This window comes from Arachis duranensis, chromosome 8 (genome assembly GCF_000817695.3).
Source record: "Arachis duranensis cultivar V14167 chromosome 8, aradu.V14167.gnm2.J7QH, whole genome shotgun sequence".
In the NCBI taxonomy this organism is placed as follows: Eukaryota; Viridiplantae; Streptophyta; class Magnoliopsida; order Fabales; family Fabaceae; genus Arachis; species Arachis duranensis.
Window position 1 is genome coordinate 20,307,380 of NC_029779.3, and position 20,255 is coordinate 20,327,634.

The window sequence follows — 20,255 nt, forward strand, 5'->3', positions numbered from 1 at the left end:
CTAGGTTCTCCTCCAACCCTGTTAGTGACGCCGTTTTGCACCCCTTACTGGTGTCGATCTCTCCCGCAGTGGTCATCGTCGTCGTCGCAAAACTCTTGACACCGTCACCCCCTCACTGCCACACCAGATTCTCTTCCAACCTTATTAATGGCGCCGTTTTTGCACCCCTTTACCATATATATCCATGTCAACGTGGTTTTTGTTAAATGGCTCCGGTTATGATGAGCTTGTCGTACTCAGTTTCTATCTACATCATCACAAACGATGCCAGATTCAGTTTAGGATTTTCGTCTAGCATGAACTCGTTATTTATGATCTGGTACGCTAATTCTTTGGGTTATTTTAGTAAGTATGCGAATGATTATTTTAATTCTTAGTCGAATGATTATTTTAGTAGATATGTAGATAATTATTTTAATTCTTATGAAGATGGTTATTTGATTGAAATGTGTTTAATTAAATACAATTAAAATATAGGATGTTTAATTTACTATATATACGAATAATTAAATTTTTAAATTATTGAATGGAATTTTTTGGTTGAATAATTTAGGTAGAGTATTTTTTTTTAATTTTATTTGACCAAATTTTCACCTCGTTGTTTACGTTATTGAGACTCTCTGTCGTCTACCTAACCGGCCGACAAATAAAACATAATGAAAGAGATCACATATGATACACGTACGTAGGGACGACGGTGATGTAATGTAAGACTTTAACTTGGTCTATATAAGGCATGCATGATGCTTTAGCTTATTATAAGCTCATACTCACTCAAACTCACACCGCTATTAGCTTCTCTAATCTAATTGAAGATATATATGGAGGCAAAGGGCATAGCAGTAACGCAGAAAGCGGTGGAGGATCTCGATCCTGTGAAGAAGCCAATAAAGAGGAACAAGTATGCTTTCGCCTGTGCAATATTGGCTTCCATGACTTCCATCTTACTTGGTTATGGTAAGTAGTGATGACTGATGAGTGCAGGTGTATGAATCTCCTAGTATTTGACATCTGATGGTAGTTAAAAACCGTCAGTAAATTAATATCTAACGGCCTTCATTTATCAAAATCAATTTCGTGCCAGTAATCCAATCTTTAAGACTAAACTAATATCTGATCGTGCATGTGATGGTTGCAGACGTAGGGGTGATGAGTGGAGCAGTGATATACATAAAGAGAGACCTCAAAATCTCAGACGTGCAAATAGAGATACTGATGGGAATAATAAACCTCTACTCTCTAGTAGGATCATGCCTTGCTGGCAGAACCTCTGACTGGCTCGGAAGGCGATACACCATTGTGCTAGCCGGAGCCATCTTCTTCACTGGAGCCCTACTCATGGGATTCTCCCCCAATTATCCCTTTCTCATGTTCAGCCGCTTTGTCGCCGGAATCGGCATCGGCTACGCCCTCATGATTGCTCCTGTCTACGCTGCCGAAGTTGCCCCCGCGTCTTCTCGTGGCTTCCTCACCTCCTTCCCTGAGGTGTTCATCAACGGAGGGATATTACTAGGCTACATTTCAAACTATGCATTTTCCAAGCTTCCACTGCACTTGGGATGGCGACTCATGTTGGGAATCGGTTCTATTCCATCCGTGATCCTGGCCGTCGGAGTCTTAGCCATGCCGGAATCACCTCGCTGGCTCATCATCAGAGGCCGAATCGCCGACGCACGCAACGTTCTCAACAGAACCTCCGACTCCCCTGAAGAGGCTCAGCTCAGGTTAGCCGAGATCAAAGCCGCAGCCGGAATACCCGAATCATGCGACGACGACGACGTTCACGTCACCAAGAAAAGAGATGGTGGAGGCGTCTGGAAAGAGCTATTCCTATATCCTACGCCGGCGGTGCGCCACATCCTCATCGCGGCGCTCGGGATTCACTTCTTTCAACAAGCTTCGGGAATAGACGCAGTCGTTTTGTACGGACCAACCATTTTTCAGAAGGCTGGGATCGATTCAGATACGGAGAAGCTTCTTGCAACGGTGGCCGTTGGATTCACGAAGACGGTATTCATCTTAGTTGCTACGTTCTTGTTGGATCGGGTGGGGCGTCGGCCGTTATTGCTGACCAGTTCGGGCGGTATGATAATCTCGCTTTTCACGCTCGCCACAAGCCTCACCATCGATGACCGGTCCAATAAAAAGCAAATGTGGGCCGTTGGATTGAGCATCGCAAGCGCCTTGTCCTACGTGGCAGTGTTCTCTATCGGAGCGGGGCCCATTGCATGGGTTTATAGCTCTGAGATCTTCCCACTGAGGCTGCGCGCTCAGGGTTCGGCCATGGGAGTTGTGGTGAACAGGGTCACAAGTGGCGTTATCTCAATGTCCTTTTTGTCCCTCTCTAAGGGAATAACCATTGGTGGGGCCTTCTTCCTCTTTGCTGCACTTGCAACAATTGGATGGATCTTCTTCTATACAATGCTACCCGAAACACAGGGCAAGACCCTTGAAGAAATGGAAGGCTCTTTTGGTCATTTCTGGGCAAAGTCCAAGCACAACGATAGTGACCAAATTCAATTGGCCAATTAGGAGCCAGTGACCGAATCGAACTGTTGGAGGCAATCTGATAAGATCCAACAAGGCATACGCACCTTATTCCTTTGTCTTAGATTGGCTTTTCAAATGTTAAACGACGATTGAGCCACATCAGTTAGCAACGCATGTTATGTATGCGAAGGAATACGATATACCTTTCTAGTTTCTAGTTTCTGAGATAAAGAATAAACGATGATTGAGCCACATCAGTTAACAACGCATGTTATGTATGCGAAGGAATACGATATCCCTTTCTAGTTTCTAGTTTCTAGTTTCTGAGATAAAGAAACGGTCTGTGTTTTAACCTCTTATGTGAATATAGTCAATGATGCCAACACTGCTTTTACTTGCATTTTCGATATATTATGGCTCACTAAACCACCAAAGTGATCTAATTAGAGACTTGAATAATATGCATGTGATTATAACTTCAATTCTCAATGTATTAATGCCACTCATGCGAATATATAAAATACATATAAATTATTTGAATACTAAAATCAACTACTAATATATTTGTATATAAATACATATATAATTTAATTTATTTTTAATATATATTTATATTCTAACATATATTTTATCTTAGTAACTAATTTTGGTGATTGATTTTGGTACTCAGCGTAGCATAGTCTATACTCAATATACATATAAAAAAAGAGTAACTAAACTTTCATTTCTTTGTTTTTCCCCAGGCGTTGAAACAAGAGGGTGCGGGGGAGCATGTATTCGCCAATACAATGAATCGTATTTACCATTAATAAACAAGATTACAAAGCTGTATTTTACATCACAACAAAACCGGCAAAAATAAGAAACAAGAAACAAGGAGAAAAACGAAAACAAGAAACCTTCACCTGCCATTTTATACTATTCCTTCTGAATACTATAACCATGAAAATTCCTCAAAAAGGAAAAATAAAAGCACAAGACAACAATGAATGTAAAATAAATTACAAGCAAGCATGTACACGTTAGGTCAATTCTATATTATGTTATCATCACTTCTCAATGCCTTGCTGGAGGTACTGTATCAAGTCATAGCCAGCAGTAGTCCACTTGTTATAAGCATCTTTACAGACATGGGTCATGAAATTGGCTGCCTCACGCTCACTCATCTCTGGATGAAATCTCTTTCGCAGATTGCCAATCGGGTCACCCCTGCTGAAGCAGGGTAACCCGCTGTCTAGCATCAATGCCACCGTAGTAATGATCCCCTCCATATGACGACGTGCAGCTAGGTATCCCTTTACACATAGACTAGATACATGTATAGTAATGGGTGAAACAATGATCAATGATTAGTTTTTGATATATAGAATGAGTTTAAAAGGATTAGGGAGAACCATCACTACCTTAAAAACTGGGTCCACGTATCACTCTTCATAACACCTGATGGGTCTAGTAATTGTGTCATCTCATGGCTCAGCTTAAAATGTGCACTCTCGAAGCGCATATTCCCACCGGGGGAAGTTTCCAGGATGAAACCAAAGTCGATATGGACTAGCCTACCAACACTGCATCATACATATTAGCAACGGACTTAGCTACCAATTTATGAATATATGATACATGCAGTAAGAGAAGAACGCAAAGGAGGCAAGAGCTGAGAAAGTAAGTAAAGGAATGAAATGTGAGGCCAAACAAAGACAACATTCAAAGTTTCAAGGTGATTAAGCTTAATTCAAATCAATCAGCAACAACTACCAGATTTGCTGATAGTGTTGGTAATTGACAAAACACAAATCTATCTTACTTGTCGAAGAGAAGATTCCCATTATGCCTATCCTTTGGTTGAAGCAAAAGACTAGCAACAGCATAACCAGCACTGCTAATGATAAAGTTCTGGCGTGCAGCCTCAAAACTGGCAGATCCAACAGGCCCATAATCTTGCTGAAATATCTCAAGCAAACCCCCATCGGTTGTTTCTCCCATCTGACTTCTACTGCGTGTATTAGGCACAACCTGACAATAATAAAAAAACAGAATTAGGACTTCAGTGAGTCTACAGTCCAGAAAATATTTCTTTTGTGACATGAGAAATAACTTACATTGCCTTCATTCCTAATTCTTGATTGCTATCCCATTTGGTTGGTTTGACTAATGATAATGATTTGAAGTTGGAATTTGTAGGAAAAACAAGCAGTATTTATTTTTTTTTTTAAGACAAACAAACTTAACCTTGGGAATCTCTTAAATGATTGATCTAAACACCAAACAATATGTAGATGATTTGTTACAGCAATCGAGAACAATCACTCAACAAATGTTTCATTTATCTCAAATCATCTCTAGTGTGAGTACACATCTGTCTACTACAGTATATTTTGTGTTAGTCTCGGTCAATATTAACTCCTGATCTAGAAAAACACTCACTGAATTACCAGATGTCACTGAATTCTCAGCATCATCAACAAAATTATGAATAAACTCACCTCTATTATACCTCTCTCTGGACCAGTAGGAAGAACACCATAAGGAAACAGATAAAGATTTAATCCAACAGCTTGAAATATATCTCTAAGAAGCGCTATTACTTGAAGAGCAAGAACATCTTGTCTGCAATCATCTCCAACCTTCAATAAAGAGAACTCAGTCATCCCAGATGCAATTAAAGCACTGCTGACAAGAAATGCTTGAGAAAATATAGTAGAATGCAAATATAGTTGTCGGGTAATAAATATTTGTCAAAGGCACAGAGTGATTATTTTACAGAAGCATTTTGCTTTGACAACTTATAAACGTATCATAGGGAAAAAATAACTTTAGTGTTTGATTATTCCATCATCAAAATATAACCAATATTATACACACATACAGATGAGCCATATCAGATAAGAATTATTATCATAAAGCTAATCAGCTAAGTACTTATGAGTTATGACAATGTTTTGCAGTTGTGTTGGCAAGATAACAAAGTAAAAACATAATACTTGAAACTTTAAGAATATAGAGTTCATAATAGGACCAACGAAGAAATGGTGTTATTGTCTGGAGTATCATCAGACCAGCTAACCTTAAAAATGCAAGCTTGTGGCTTTACATCATTTCTGTCCCCATCTCGATCAACTACATTAAATGTTATCATGATTGGGACTTTTGCAGCCGACTGTAATGGGATACCACTATCTACTCGAATACCCACAACAAGCTTGTTAGGAGCTGTTGGTAGATAAAGGTCTTCACCGTTCAATTCAATTTTCTCCAATTCCCTAAACAGAAGCATTAACTTCAATCAAACAGTAAAATTGAACTTAAGAATTCACAAAAAAATTATGCTTTCAGGTTCTGTCCATACCTTCGGATACCAGCTCGGCGTTCTTCCTTAGGGAGTGGAAATAGTACACCGGATATGGATGTAACCTTGTCAAAGAAATCAAACTCTCTTGTAAAAATGTCTAGAGCTTTTGGACTGAAACCATCAATTATACGTTGCCTTACGGCAGGCAGCAGCTCTAGGAATGATCCATTCTGAAATAAAAAAACAGATACAGACTATTAAGGATGATTTGCAAACACACAATAGACTCTAAAATAAAAAATAAGCATTCTTGCAAAACTTTGAGCCAATCGAGAAAGGATAAATCTGGTTTAAATACTCAGTGCTCGGGAAATATCTAGTACTTTACATGGATCTGTGTTATAAATTAATGCCATTTTTAAGCAGAATATTATAGCAATAACTATACTGGAGATAATGGAATTTGCTTTAATATACCTTCCCACTGGTAGGATTATTTCCTGGCTCAGGCACAGTCTCACCCTGCCCAAAAAGAAGCCTTATGTGCTTAGCTATTTATTTAAATAAAAAAGAACTTTTAATTAATTCATCCATCAACGAAAAAGGAACTATAATTCAATGTAAGGAACACAAAATTAACAACAGTAATGTGCGCAACAAAATTGAAGTTAAAATAAATAATAGCCACTTTCATCAAACCAAAATACATAACAATCATATATTATACCTGTAAATGCCAAATAAGAATATGGGCGAAAATGTCACTTCTTTGGGCAGCTCTAAGCAAATACCCTTCTACTAATTTCTGCATATAAGAATTATTCAACCAGTTACCAAGTAACCATACACTAAAATTCACCATTAAAAAGGTCACTTTTGGCAAAAATTATTTACACTTAATACAGAATAAACTTGAGAAAAAGTTAATAAATCTTCACTTTAAAAAAAGTATGAGAAGAGGCTTCACTCAAAATGGAACTTTGATTTGAGCAAATGAATTGAAATAATACACCAAAATATTTAGTGACAAATACAGAATTGAGGAAAGGCATAAGGTGTACATTTGAAATGGAGAAAGAAGAAATAGATGTGTTGGGTTTAAGTGGCACATAGTACAACAGAAGCACATCTTTAGGGAATAAATCATGAAATTAAGCTTTGGAAAATATCTAACCCCATCATCATGTCGCAAAGACTGCACCAACTGCGGCATAAAAAAGGTTACTCGTTCAGGAGGATAGGATTCTAGAACCCTTAGAACATATGCCATGACCCGAGGATGTCCCTTATATGCTGGAGAAAGGAACTCTAGAGCTTGCGTAATAGAACAAGGAGCCCAATGAGGCAATTGTTGCAAAAGCACTGAATTATCATCCACAGCCTTGGGGGTGATGAAGTAAGGTAGTGCTTCAGGCATGCTGCGCACGTCCAGTATATGTGCCTGCAAAGAGAGGCATGTCATAACTTGCAGGATGATGAACATAGAATAACCATGACAGTAGCTGGGATCAAAATACTTTCAACATGAGAAATTATAGAAAATTACATAACACATCATATTACTAGCAGAAAACTCTTGCAGTTATGTACTTAGAATAACCCTTCAATCAAACACTTTCTACCATAAATCCGATGCTAAATTCCACTGCCCAACATCAAGAAAATATAGGTAATGATCAACCCTGAGAATATTTAAATTTTGGCCAATGAAAATCAATTTCCATTAGGCACACACTCAACTGTGAGGACTTCAAACTCCCAATTCTCATGATAAGAAACATACCTGAACCAGCTGAGTTACTTCAGTCTTCACAGATGAATTGGTCGGAAACCTCAAGGCCAATGATAAAGCAATCTTAGGATCCACAGAAAAGGCAGTTCTGGTATGTTCTATCCATTTATCTGAGCTAATTTTGGGTCGCAAAATAATTTCCCTGAAAGCACATGACAGGTATTCATAAACTCAGGGAAGGAGAAAAACAAAAGACGTGATGAAGTTCATGTAGTAAAAAAGGATACATAAGTGTGCTATATATACTTTGTGTTTGTCGGCTGTGCCCAGACCTCAAGCCTATCAGCCTCGTGTTGACATAGCATTAACAGTAATTGTCTCCTTTTTTCTCTGCCAACAGCATAGTTCTCCATTTGGCCCCAAACAGGATGATATTGGTCACTCTACACACATGTAAATATCAGACTAAATGCTGAAAAATTTTTTGCAAGTCACTAGAGAAGGTTAAAACCAACTTGATAGAGAAGATCAATAACAAAAAAGACAGGATTTTGAAGTCAGAAGTGAACAATAAATGCATAAGTAGATGCCAATACTAAGTGAAGAACTATTACCACATTTTCTTGGCCATTTCCTTTTGAACTAAATTGAACAGCATCGGCTTTCATATTTGAAAGATACTGAACAAATAGAGAAACAGACAGAGCCTCGCACTGAGCAAAATTTGTATAGTTTGTCTCATACCACTCAGGCTCCTGAGAAAACCAACCAAAAGAGGCCCTGCATGCACCAGATGGAAATTTCAATTTGTCCAAAGGAACTGAACATATTGTAATTCAGCTAATGCAACTTTAAACACCAAATATGGAGCTAATTGCAGATTTAACAATACTAAGATATAACGATTTTCTATGTGACTTTGGTGAAGCTTGTTTCTTGTTATTCTACAGTATAAAAGAGTAAAGTAAAGAAATACTGCAAAAGAATTGACTATTTATATTGTTCATCTCACTTAGTTGCTGGAAATAAATAAATAAATAGCAGGGCCAAGTACTCAGCAGAATAGTGTCAACTGACAATAAATTAAGCACACAATGAGTTCCAAATAACATTCATGAATTGAATTAATACATAACATGAGTGGAAACTTTAATGCTTATTGATTCATTAACATAAAACTTAGAACATGGCAACGTTTGGCATAAAAATTTAAGTGGCAGATTCAGACTGTGTTGAGTAAAGCAGATGTGGTCTGTGACTTAACTTGTTTCAACTCATCCAGCTAAGTCCTCAGAAGCATATTAGCACGCTAAAAATTTTTATCATCTAAATAAGTAGCCCAAATAATGTGTTTTGGGGTAAAACATGGGATAGATATTGGTTTAGATGATCACTATGTAACTTACATGTAGTTCCCATGGAAAATAATGAACAAATAAAACTAAGCACAAAGGTAAAGGGAACTTTCAGCTTAGGTAAAGAAAAAGAATAAGGATAAATGTAGCAAGAGTGACAAGATAAATTACAAAAGACCCTTACCGATAAATCCTATCTTCAAGCAGCCGAAGCCCTATTTGAAATTTTTGCAGATTGCCTTGAAACTGACATGAGCAATATTTAAGCCCCAGAAGCATGAGAGTGAAAAATGCACCAGTGGCAGCAGGATGCCGTGAAAAATTCCACGGAAGCTTTGTTGTCCCCTGCAACATCCTACCAAAAAGTAAGAGTTGCTCCACACTTTGGTGACGAACTGCCTATAATAGACAACACAAATAGTGATTCAGGGAAATGAAAATATAAAATTAGTAACATATTTGCAACTTTTAAAGCTAAAAATAGTTCAATGTTTAAAATAGTAAAGAATAACGCTACTCAAGTTAATAGGTGATTAGCCAATCAGAACAAAAACAATGGCAGCTTAACAATTATGAGCAATTTAATACCCATAAAATTATAATAATAACAATAAGAATAAGAAGAACAATAATATTATACCATAGATGGCCTACTGATCAAGAACTGAATACCTTCATATAATGGGTCATTCACAAATGGATTCTGGAATTCAATGTACATATCGAACAAGCAGAACATAATCTTTTACTCAAAAAATCCAGTAGCTTATAGAGGAACCAAAGATCCAACCTAGCAAAATTTCATGTTTAATTACATCCATTTAAATATAGTTTCGATCAAAACATAACTTAATACAATCCAGACAGATTCTTCAACTAATGGCTTTTGATTATTATCACCTAGCAATCATGTGAAAAGCAATACCCAAGGCAAATACTACAGTACTCAAACCAGACAATTCACCGATAACAATTTAAACAAGCATAGAAGATTTAGAAGGTGGTGGAAATAATGAAAAATTTTGTTATACAATATGAATATCGAAACATGGTACAATTACAATGACTTAAGATCATAGCAAACGAAAAAACAAACTATGAATCATAACGATACTTGGACAATAAGCAGAAGGAAACAAAATGTAAGCTAACAAAAAATGATGAGCAACTTCCTAACCTCAAATCGATCAATTAGAAAGCCAAGCCACAATCGATGAGCGATTATCTGCTCAACAGGATCATTCCCTGGCAGCATTTCAGGCTCCCCAGGGGATAGATGAGGCTTCAGTTTTGCATAAGGCCCAGAATACCTTTCTCCAGCTGCAAAAAGGCCCCGCTTGGTGTCGATTGTCCATAACCATGCATCAACAAGCTCAGCAAGGACAAGAGGTCCAAGCTGAGGCGCAGCAGATACCAACCATGTCCAAATGAAAACACCAGTCTCCATTGCATCATGGGTGGAAATATAAGCAGGACACCAGCAAAGAAGACGAAGAAGTTGCGAGAAGCCCTCCATGTTTGATTTGGATCCAGAACTCTTGTCCATAAGAAAAAAACAAAACTCAGACAAGGCCACAAAAGGTACACATGAACACAGACCCCAAAAAAATTACAATTACTACAATCAAGAGTGAAATGGGTTTACCAAATTTGACAAGAGCAGTACGGTAGCCTGTGAGCAAGTCTCACGAAATTCGGACCTAACCACCTCCCCCCCTTTCTCTGCTACATTGACAAACTGTTGTAGTAGGCGCACAAACTTACCAAGCAACATTCCATTGAATGTGTCATCCTCAGCTAGTGGTTGTTGAGGAAATGCGCCAGATATAATTCTTTGAAGTCCAAGGCCAAAACCAGAACCAGTAGGAGGAGGAGCGTTGGTTTGAAACCCACCCATGCTGTTATACAGCCTTCTCATACCAGCTATCTCTCCAGCATGGTTGCACTTAACTGTTGCTGCAGCCTGGTTGCACTGACCTGAATTAATAACCTCTAAATTGAAAGACTCAGATGCTCTTAAGTTTGCACCTGAAGCTGCAGCAGCAGCAGCCACGACTGCAGGAATACTTGCTATTTGTATTGGCCAGCTGTCACTTTTCCCCGTGCCAATTCGTACCTCAGACAAAAGTAAAACAACATCAATTGTCGGTTGTGCTCTTTGCCATGTGTTTGCTTTACAAAGTTTATCCTGGTGTGGAATATACACAGACATGGGGGAAAAACTGTGAGGCATTTAAGGTGGAAAAAAGATAGGGCAACAATGCCACCAATATATAATGCAAACAGAAAGATATATTGAGTAGCAAGTAGTAACAATCAAACAGGAATACATATAAGGATCAAAAGAACCTTTGCACCCACAAATTTTGGGACAAAATTCAGAATTCAAGTTAACTAGAACCGGAAGCACAGCCATATTTGAACCACATGTGAAGTGCCAAAAAAACGAAGATACAATTGAAAACAAGGGTAATAAACAGAGTTATGAAGGAGAAGTTTATACAATTATACCTAGAACGATTTAAAATATTTATTTTCTTGTTTAGATTAGTCGAAGATGCTCATCCCAGAGAAATATCCAATGGCACATGCAAACAGAAATTGAATATTTATGCAAAAACAAAAAACATCAAATGCAAGAAGCAACATATTATCCCCTTAGGAGCAAGTACCTAAATGTTGAGACAAAAGGTGAAGGGAAAAGAATACACTAGAAAAATAAAATAAATTTTTTCAATGGAACAGAGCATGTCAACCTGAAGAAGGCCCTGACTAGTGCACGGAGCATTTGCAAGTGATTTAATTATCCATTCGCGAACAATTCTCTGATATAAGGAACGGACTGTTGTTGTCCAAGCAGGATCATTGATGACAGTAGAAGAAGAGTCCTCTTGAAATGAAAATAGCATTGAGTCTAAGCAGGTTGCATCCCACAAAACCTGGAAGATGTAGTTCTAATCTTAAATATGCTGGACACCACAAGAAAGTGCAAAGAACCAAATTTTAGACAAACACCACATATAGTGTTAAATTCACCTGTGGAAATTTATCACTAATTTGAGTTAACAAGTTCTCTGCAATCTCTCTTATATGATCCTCCCTCTGGGACAGACTTTTGACTAGAAAGCAGGTATGCACTGTAAGTATTGAGTCTCGGGCATCAGCCTCATGGCCTATTTCAGACACTCGATCTTCCTGAAGCATACCAATCAACATCACAACATATAGTGCAGAAACACAAATGACACCACATATGTCCCAATAATTACAAATGTTTAGAACAGATTAAATTTTGGAGAAAAATCACTTCTTTAGTCACAAGTTCTCTCAATGAGAGTATGATTTTACACTGATGAGTACATAAAACAAGTTAACCAGACAGACCTTTGTTGATTTTTTTTTCCGTTAAACGAGCTAAAGGAAATACCCTGAATATATATACTAATACAACAAGAAGGAACGTAAATGATAGTCTCTCCATATTAATGCTACGAAAGCAACATCATCCACATGCAAAAACCATAGACCTCAAAACTTGTAGATAGAAACATAGTACCAGTTTATACATAGGTATATATTAGGATAATAATAGCTACTATTGATGAGAAAATGCTTCCTTGCTATGTCCTTGGGTTGAGGCCAAGTGGCCCGCCCATTAGTGTACACAAAGGGGAATATTAGATGGTTAAACACAATTTAGTTGAACCTATTTCCAATCAGCAAATCTATTTGCAAAAGTTTGATCAACTAAACTGTCAAAGAAAGTAAAACCTACTAGCCATGAGACAGCTGTTTCGAAGGCCCTGTGAACAATTGCAGTTAAACACTGGAAAACAGCAGGCATTAGGTTTGGAGTCTTGAGATATTCAAAGACACAGGTAAAGGCACTTCTAGCAGCATCCATTGTGGTACCACCATTTAGAATTCCACCATTGCTACTGAAGCGAATGATCTCAAGAGAAGCTACAGCGAGAAGATAAGTAGCCTTCACACCTGCAAAATAATTGAAGTAAAGTAAATTAACAGAGTAATCAGGATAGGCTGAAGTGATGTACAGTGAGCACAAGAGTCACGAAGGAGCAAGGGCATAAATTCCAACCAAAACAGAAAATCAGAAACCACAATATATATTTCAATTTACATAATATCAAAGCCAAAAAAGGCATAAATTTTACCAAAGAAGCAGCAATTGTCTACGAATGTGAGCAAGTTAGCAATTCAAGATTTAGGATATTAACATAAATTAAATTCAATCCACCTGAGATTGTGGTCATTGCTGGGAGATCAACCCTCCCTCCTAAAGCTGCAGAAAGAGCAGCTCTCTGCACAAGAGCAGCTTTTTCATTACCACTTCCCCGACGACTGCCTGGGTTATGCAGAGCATTTAGTTCCAGCTCGTCCTCAAGCCATTTCACTGAGCTAACAACCTGGACAGAAATAGAAAAATATAAAAGTAAAACTACAAGCAAATACATGTACTATTTGATAAATGAAGTTGTTTGCCCAAAATCTTAAAAGATCTTTCAGGAAAACTTACTAGTGGAGAAGTACCCTGAGCAATTCGCTGCACAGCAGAAGACCACTCCTCATTCCACATATATGGTCCATTTATGGCTTGAAGAGCAGTTGTACCCATGCTTCCCACACTGTTCATGGTACTAGAAACTGCCTTTGTGACTTGCGGAGTCTTTTGTATTGGAGGTGCTAGACCAAAGAGAGCAACATAGAACCAGAGGTTACGAAACAGTTTTAAAAGTGATGGCTCCACATTTAGTGTGGGATCAAAATCAGAACACATCACAGCAACTGCAGGGAGCAGAGGACCCAGGAAATCTGGTCCACTCCTGTAGCATATAAACTGAAAATAATCAGATTTAAAATCTTGAGAAATCATAATTCATTAATAACAAACAGCAAACAAAGCCTTATCCCACTAGGGGGGGATTGGCAACATGGATCAAACGGCACCATTGCACCCTATCATGTATCACGTCTGCAATGAGATCGTTGACACAGATCTAGCTTGACCACCTCAAAATTCATCAAATAAACCAAATTATCAACAAAATTCTGCATTATTGTATACGTTGTGACCTGCATAGAAAAAGGCATACCTTCCACTTTTGGACTCAGCGGCTAAACCAACATCAGAGCAGAGGGAGAGCAACCGATGGCGGAAATCTGAACGCAATTTATCGCTAGTAAGTCCATTAGCAATGCGAAGAAATCCTGCAGGTAAAGTCTAGAATGTAATTCAACTAGTGAGCATCCTTTGATATTGAATTTCAATGAGTAAATCAAATTTAACATGTCTTATTAATATCTAGAAAGATTACTTACTTCAACTCGTTCAGTGGTAGATTCAGATGCCTCTGTTTTGCTTTCAACTGATCCCACACTGGTAAGTTTACTCAAGTAGCTTCTTGTCATCAAAACTACCGTCTCACGGTAAGACTTCTCAAAACCTAAACTGGCCATTTGAGATACAGCATCTAGAAGCTGCAAGGGTGGCAACAAAGCACAACATAAGATTTGTAGAGTAAAAGTGAAGGGATTCACAGATAATGTGTGATAACATATGGTCACAATATATTGACAAAATTCATATTGCTCCGCAACAAAGATCCATACTCGGAGTCTCAATAAACTTGGAGTTGAAGCATCACCCTCTTCTAAGCTTTCGATAAAAAGAGGTAATATCACGTCTACCAGCTCAGACTTGTTGACTACAACACTTAGTTCAGCAAACAGGCGTATAACATTAAGCTGTACAACAGGAACTCCAGGTTTCTCTCTGTTGTCCTGATAGCAACAAGATTCCATAAGCAAGCAAATGATTTAACACATAAGAAATTTACATGCTTGAACTTAGACGGATGTCAATATTTTTGGAACACAAGATACAATATCCAAAAAAAACAGTAAACTTAATGTATCAATAGAAATTATTTGAATACAGTCTATGAAAGAAACATGATTTAACACAGAACAATTAGGTATCAAAAAGCACAAATACTGAAATACATTGAACTCCATAAAATATGAAAATGTATGAAATGCCAAATCAACTTGTCCTTGTACATCAATATATCGACAAAGCATTTAGTTTCTAAAAGATACGTAAACATGCATAATAATATAAGAACCTGTTCGTCATAATCATTGCGTTCGCGTATGCTTGCAGCTAACCCCATGATGTATGTGTCCACCGGAGCCCGCTCATTATTCCAGCAGGATTCAATAATCTGACAGCTAGCCTTCGTGACACTCTCAAACATGACCCCTTGGCTGTTACTCCACGTATCAGCCTGTGACAGTCATATTTCGGGAGAGAGAGAAAAAAGGGGGGGCATTAAAACAAACTTTTTGAAATCAATTGGAATGCGAGTTTGATAGGATAAAAGATGGAACAGCACCTGAGCACAAACATTGAGAACAATCGGTTTTAGGCGAATAAGCAAGATTCGCAGGGGCTGACCTCCTCTGGCAATAGCAATTTGTGTTACCCCCATAAGCAAGGAACTGAAGAGGTCCTCACATGTTCTCAACTTCCGCCATCCAGACAGTAAGCATGCCTCAGCAGCATCTATCAATATCGCAACAGCTTCGTAAACCAATCTCTTGACAGACCTTGCATCCGAATCCAATACGGAGAGGCACTTGATTTGCAGCCGCACTGCTGCTTTATATACTAATAATTTTGTATTGATTCTAGCTTTTAGGAGTGAACCCTGTTCATGCCACTCCCTCTTCCTTATCTGCAAGAACCAGCAAATTACAAAACAAGGTTCCCTCTACAGACCAATCTAAATTTTAAGGCCTTGCCACACCCATTGAAGTATTGAACTTAAACATACTAAGTAAACCAAGTAACAACAAAGAAAACAATGTTTTAAACATAATCAAGCACAGAAAGAGTATACCTTCAGAAACACAGACATAGATTGTATCTGCTTCTTCCCAATTAACCTAACCTGCTCCAAAAGGCCAGCATCAACGCGAAGCTTCTCCAACAAGAGAGCAATCACTTTAAAAGCAATTTCTTGTCTTTCCAAGCTTTCCACAGACTCCTCCTCAAAGGAAGCAACTTGTTGCCCACTCGAACCACCTCCACCATCATTCAAACCCAAATTCAATGCTAATTGATCAGCATTACTCCTCCAAATATGGTTTCCACCGTTCGACACACCATTGTTGCTCCCGGGACTACCACCGTGACTTTTGTGGTTCACATTCATCGGAGAGCTCTGAGCCGAAGAACTCTCGGAGTTTCCAGAAACACCCTCCATGGAGGCTGTAAACCGCTCGATCAAACAAGTCGCCAATGCATTAGCATCGGATTCGGATATCGGAATGAAGTTCTGTGACACCGCGACCAAGAAGGCCCTAGCAATGGCAGAGTGGTGTTCGCCGGAATCATCGATCGCCGAGAGGATCACCTCCCCGAAGAATTCAGCAACCTCGTCGGCGAAACCAGGGGACAATTCCGCGGCCTTGGAGACATAGGCGATGAAATCGAGGTAGAAGGAGGCAACGGTATCTTGGGAGAAGGGTTGGGGCCAAAAGGATTGAGTGAAGGAACATGAAATGGAGCGAAGGAACTCGAGAGTGACGGATTTAGGGCGCAGATCGGAGCAATTGGGACATTTTGAGAGGAAGCGTGCGACGGCGAGGACGGCATTGAGGTGGGAGCGCGAAACCCTAGGAGATCCCGTCGACAGGTAGTCCGGCGGCGGGCATTTGTCGCATATCCACGATAGCTTGTCGGAGAATTGCACCGGGTTCTGCGCAATCAGGTCGCATAGCTCGATCAGGGCCTCCATTACCGCAACAAGAACGACGATTGAAGGGGCAGATGCAATTTCGGGAGATAGGGGAAAATGTGGTTGACAAGCACACGAGGCTTGTTGCTGCGCATTCGCTTCGTGCCTGTTTCTTTGTCTGTGTCGGTGACTCAGCTCTAAGGAGGTGGTTGCAGCATCGTAACGTTAGTCCGTTGCTCTTGTTCCGCTCATTTCGAATGCAATGCCATTGCCTTTCTTTATTTCTTTCTCTGTATGTAGGCGCTCTGTTTGGGCACTGTTGTAAAATTGGGTAAAAATTTTCAGGCTGTTTTGCTGCCGTACAATTCTGTTTCTATTCACTCTTTTGGAGGGGGAAAAAAATTGCTGATGCTTCACAAAAGCTAAACTAGAATTATTGTCTTGTGTATCACTTATTTATTTATTTATTAGAAAAAAAAACCAATAAGTCTTTGTAGGAAAAATGTTTTTGAATTAATCTATACATTGATAATTATTTATAAAGAAGCCTCTATTATCAACATTGATACCTAATTTCTACTCAAGTTCAGTTTGGATAAACAATTTAATTAAATTATTTTTAAAAACTTTAAAATATAAGTATTTATATTAAAAATAATTTATAAATAAATTGTTTGGTGTTTAAATTTTCAGTCATAAAAATATGTATTTTAATAAATAACAGTGATAAACGAACTTTTAAGAATAAGAGAAGTCATATTTCTTATTTGTTTAAAAATTCTTAAATAATTTTTTAGAAATCTAAAATCATCTTTTAAAAATGGTACCAAATAACATTAATATGACTTTTCATAATTTAAAAGTCTAAAAAAATAAAATTTTACCATTTTTTAAATTAAACTAGCTTTAAGTGTACACTAAAATTTGATACTAAAATTAATTATTAGTATAACATATACATTAAAATAAAAAATATATATTAAAAATAAATTAAACTATATATATTTATATAGAATTTAAGTTAGTAGAATTTCATAATGTGTTACGAAAGAGAATAAATTTAGCATAATAAGATAATACATAACAGTGTTGTCAGAACTGGATCGACCCGGCTAGGTGGACTGGAAAATTGGTGAACCGGTGCCATAACTGGTCCGAGTGAGGCATTTAACCGGACAAGGAGTCGAACCAGAAAGACCCGTACTGAATCGGCCGGGTTTGATCAGAACTGGTGAACTGGTGGTTTCGTTTAACCCGGACCGGTTCGAAATTTTTTTTTCTGCGCTGAAAACGACGTTGTTTCTTTATTAAAAAAAAAACAAAAGCTGCTACTGAAACGCTGTAACCCTAGCCTCCATCCCCTGTTTCCCACTTTCCCTTCCCATTCCCAAAAAGTTTGAGAGACCATCATCACCATGCACCATGACTCCATGAGAGCTGAGAGCTGAGAGATAGAGAGGTGTGCCACTCACTCAACCACCTCGTCGCCCCGTTCAGCTTCAACCAGCGCGGCACTCACCTCACCACCGCATCCAGAGCAATGCGCCACTCACCACCGCCAAGAAGGCAGAAGCACGTCCACGGTCCATCGTCACCTACTGCTCGTCGCTCTTCTCTGCTCTTCTCTGCTCTTCTCTGCTCGTTGCTCCGGTCGCCCTCTTCTCTGCTCATCGTTCCATCCCTTCAGGTCCAGGGTCCAGCCGTCCAGGTAAGTATTTTTAATTTTTTAATTTTGTGAAGTTAATTGATTATTGTAGATTGATTATGTATGTTGGTTTCTGTTTGATTTCTGTTAGAATTTAGATTGTTGGTTGTTCACATATGTTTGATACTTTGATTTCTGTTTGATTTTTGTATGCGGGCAGATGAGAACATGAATAAGACCACATATTTTTCTGTTTGATCTGTCTTGTTTCTTGATATATTTTTTGTTTCCGTTCAGTTTGTTCATTTGTTGATTACTTGATTATCCATTGCTGGTTGTTGTTGTATATTATTCTTAGTAGTTAGTGCCTTAGTGAATTGTTGTGTATTATTCTTGGAGATTAGTCATTTAGTCCTGGATCCTGGTTGATTAGGAATTTAGGATGGCTTCATCAAATACACCATCAGAAACACCAACTTCTCAAGAACAAGGATCAACTCCTGATCCAACAATTGGAACCTAAAAAAATAGTAACAAAGGAAAAACTGATCCTGCATGGGGCCATTGTAAACAAGTTTTGGATAAAGGAAAAACTACTCTGGTATGTATTTATTGCGAGAAGCTTATTAGGGGTGGAGGAATTAACCGGGTTACGCTTCATTTGGCTGGAAAAGGTGGAGATATTGAGGCATCAAAAGCTTAATGATCTTGTTTATGTTCATTACAACTTAAGGCTACAACAAATGTACTTTTTATTATTCTTTCTTGAAGGCATTATTTTAAATTTTTAGTCATAATAAGAATAATCAAGTTAATTGATAATATAGGAACCGAATGAGAAAGTAAAGTTATGATCCAATTTGTCTTGATGCATTTGAGGATCATTCGGAATGGATAATGGAAGATTCACCACCATTTTTAACTCCTGAAGAAGTTGATGCTTTACGAAATGATCTTGCAAATATGTCTCTTCAATCAGCTTTAGATGATTTGGGTATGTTGTTGTTAGGGATGATTTTGTGATGCTTTAACCAAATATTTTGCCTTATTATTGATTATGATTTGTGAAACATTATTGAAATGCTAGATAAATTGAATCTGGAAGATGATCGAGATGATGGTGAAGCTAATAATACTTCTGTGGAAAATGCAAATCAGAATGAAACCAATTAGGATGTAGCTCCAGATTTGTCAGATGAAGAAATATATCCAGACTTTGAAGTTACTCCTTGGATATAATCCATGAATTGTTATTTTCATTGTGTTAAATTGAGTTGTTCATGTAATAGACTAATAGTACTAAATTTTATGTTTATTTTCTTATTACTACTTATTTTTAGGATTTGAGACTTAATGTTTATTATGATGTTATTGGAGATATGTTTTTTAACTGTTAATTTTTAAGTTTTTAGCTATTTTATACATTTTACTTATGTGGGACCGGGTTAACCGGTTCAACCAGTGACCCAGTGACCCAGTAGCCTGACCGGTTCGATCACCGGTTCGATTCTGACAACTATGATACATAATGACAATAAAAACATTATACGCTGATCTTTTTTTTATTTATTCACATGGCATGACAAACTAAAAATCATAAAACATAAAGCAAACAAGATTCCGGTGGCATGGTAGAGAGAAATTATTTTTAAAATTCAAACTCTTATAAATAAATAGTATTATTATGATGTATTATATTATATTATCTATAAGAACCGAAATTTAACGACGTTTGATTAAAATAGATAATTCAATAGAATAGAAAATTTAGAAATGTTAATTTAAAATTTTAAAGAGGAAATTTAGATTCCATTGAATTTTCTGAGAGGAAAAATGTAATTTTTTAGAAAAAATTATGTAAAAATGGATACCAGAAATTTAGCTAGCAATATTGGGTTAAGTTTATCCAGTACAATGTATGAGAAAATAAAACTAGCCAAATACTTAGAAAAATATTTAAAATAAAAATTCTGACACTTAT

At 37.7% G+C, this 20,255-nt stretch overlaps 2 protein-coding genes across 2 annotated transcripts; one reads left to right on the forward strand and one right to left on the reverse strand.

Moving 5' to 3' along the window:
• The first annotated feature begins 773 nt into the window (after positions 1-773).
• LOC107461287 (polyol transporter 5) lies at positions 774-2,873 on the forward strand. Its single transcript, XM_016079760.3, has 2 exons — positions 774-957; positions 1,139-2,873. Exons 1-2 carry the CDS (start codon positions 822-824, stop codon positions 2,530-2,532), a joined length of 1,530 nt encoding a protein of 509 aa, XP_015935246.1. The 5' UTR covers positions 774-821; the 3' UTR covers positions 2,533-2,873.
• Positions 2,874-3,189: 316 nt separating this feature from the next.
• Positions 3,190-16,933, reverse strand: LOC107461286 (phosphatidylinositol 4-kinase alpha 1). The gene is made up of 26 exons (XM_016079759.3): positions 15,790-16,933; positions 15,283-15,624; positions 15,013-15,174; positions 14,498-14,668; positions 14,207-14,365; positions 13,981-14,108; positions 13,404-13,710; positions 13,125-13,293; positions 12,642-12,859; positions 11,903-12,061; positions 11,623-11,805; positions 10,512-11,054; positions 10,044-10,403; positions 9,051-9,265; positions 8,126-8,291; positions 7,818-7,954; positions 7,563-7,713; positions 6,954-7,220; positions 6,507-6,584; positions 6,257-6,301; positions 5,837-6,009; positions 5,555-5,750; positions 4,974-5,114; positions 4,295-4,503; positions 3,894-4,055; positions 3,190-3,798 (listed from the first exon to the last, which is right to left on the reverse strand). Exons 1-26 carry the CDS (start codon positions 16,687-16,689, stop codon positions 3,540-3,542), a joined length of 6,000 nt encoding a protein of 1,999 aa, XP_015935245.1. The 5' UTR covers positions 16,690-16,933; the 3' UTR covers positions 3,190-3,539.
• Between the last annotated feature and the right edge of the window lie 3,322 nt (positions 16,934-20,255).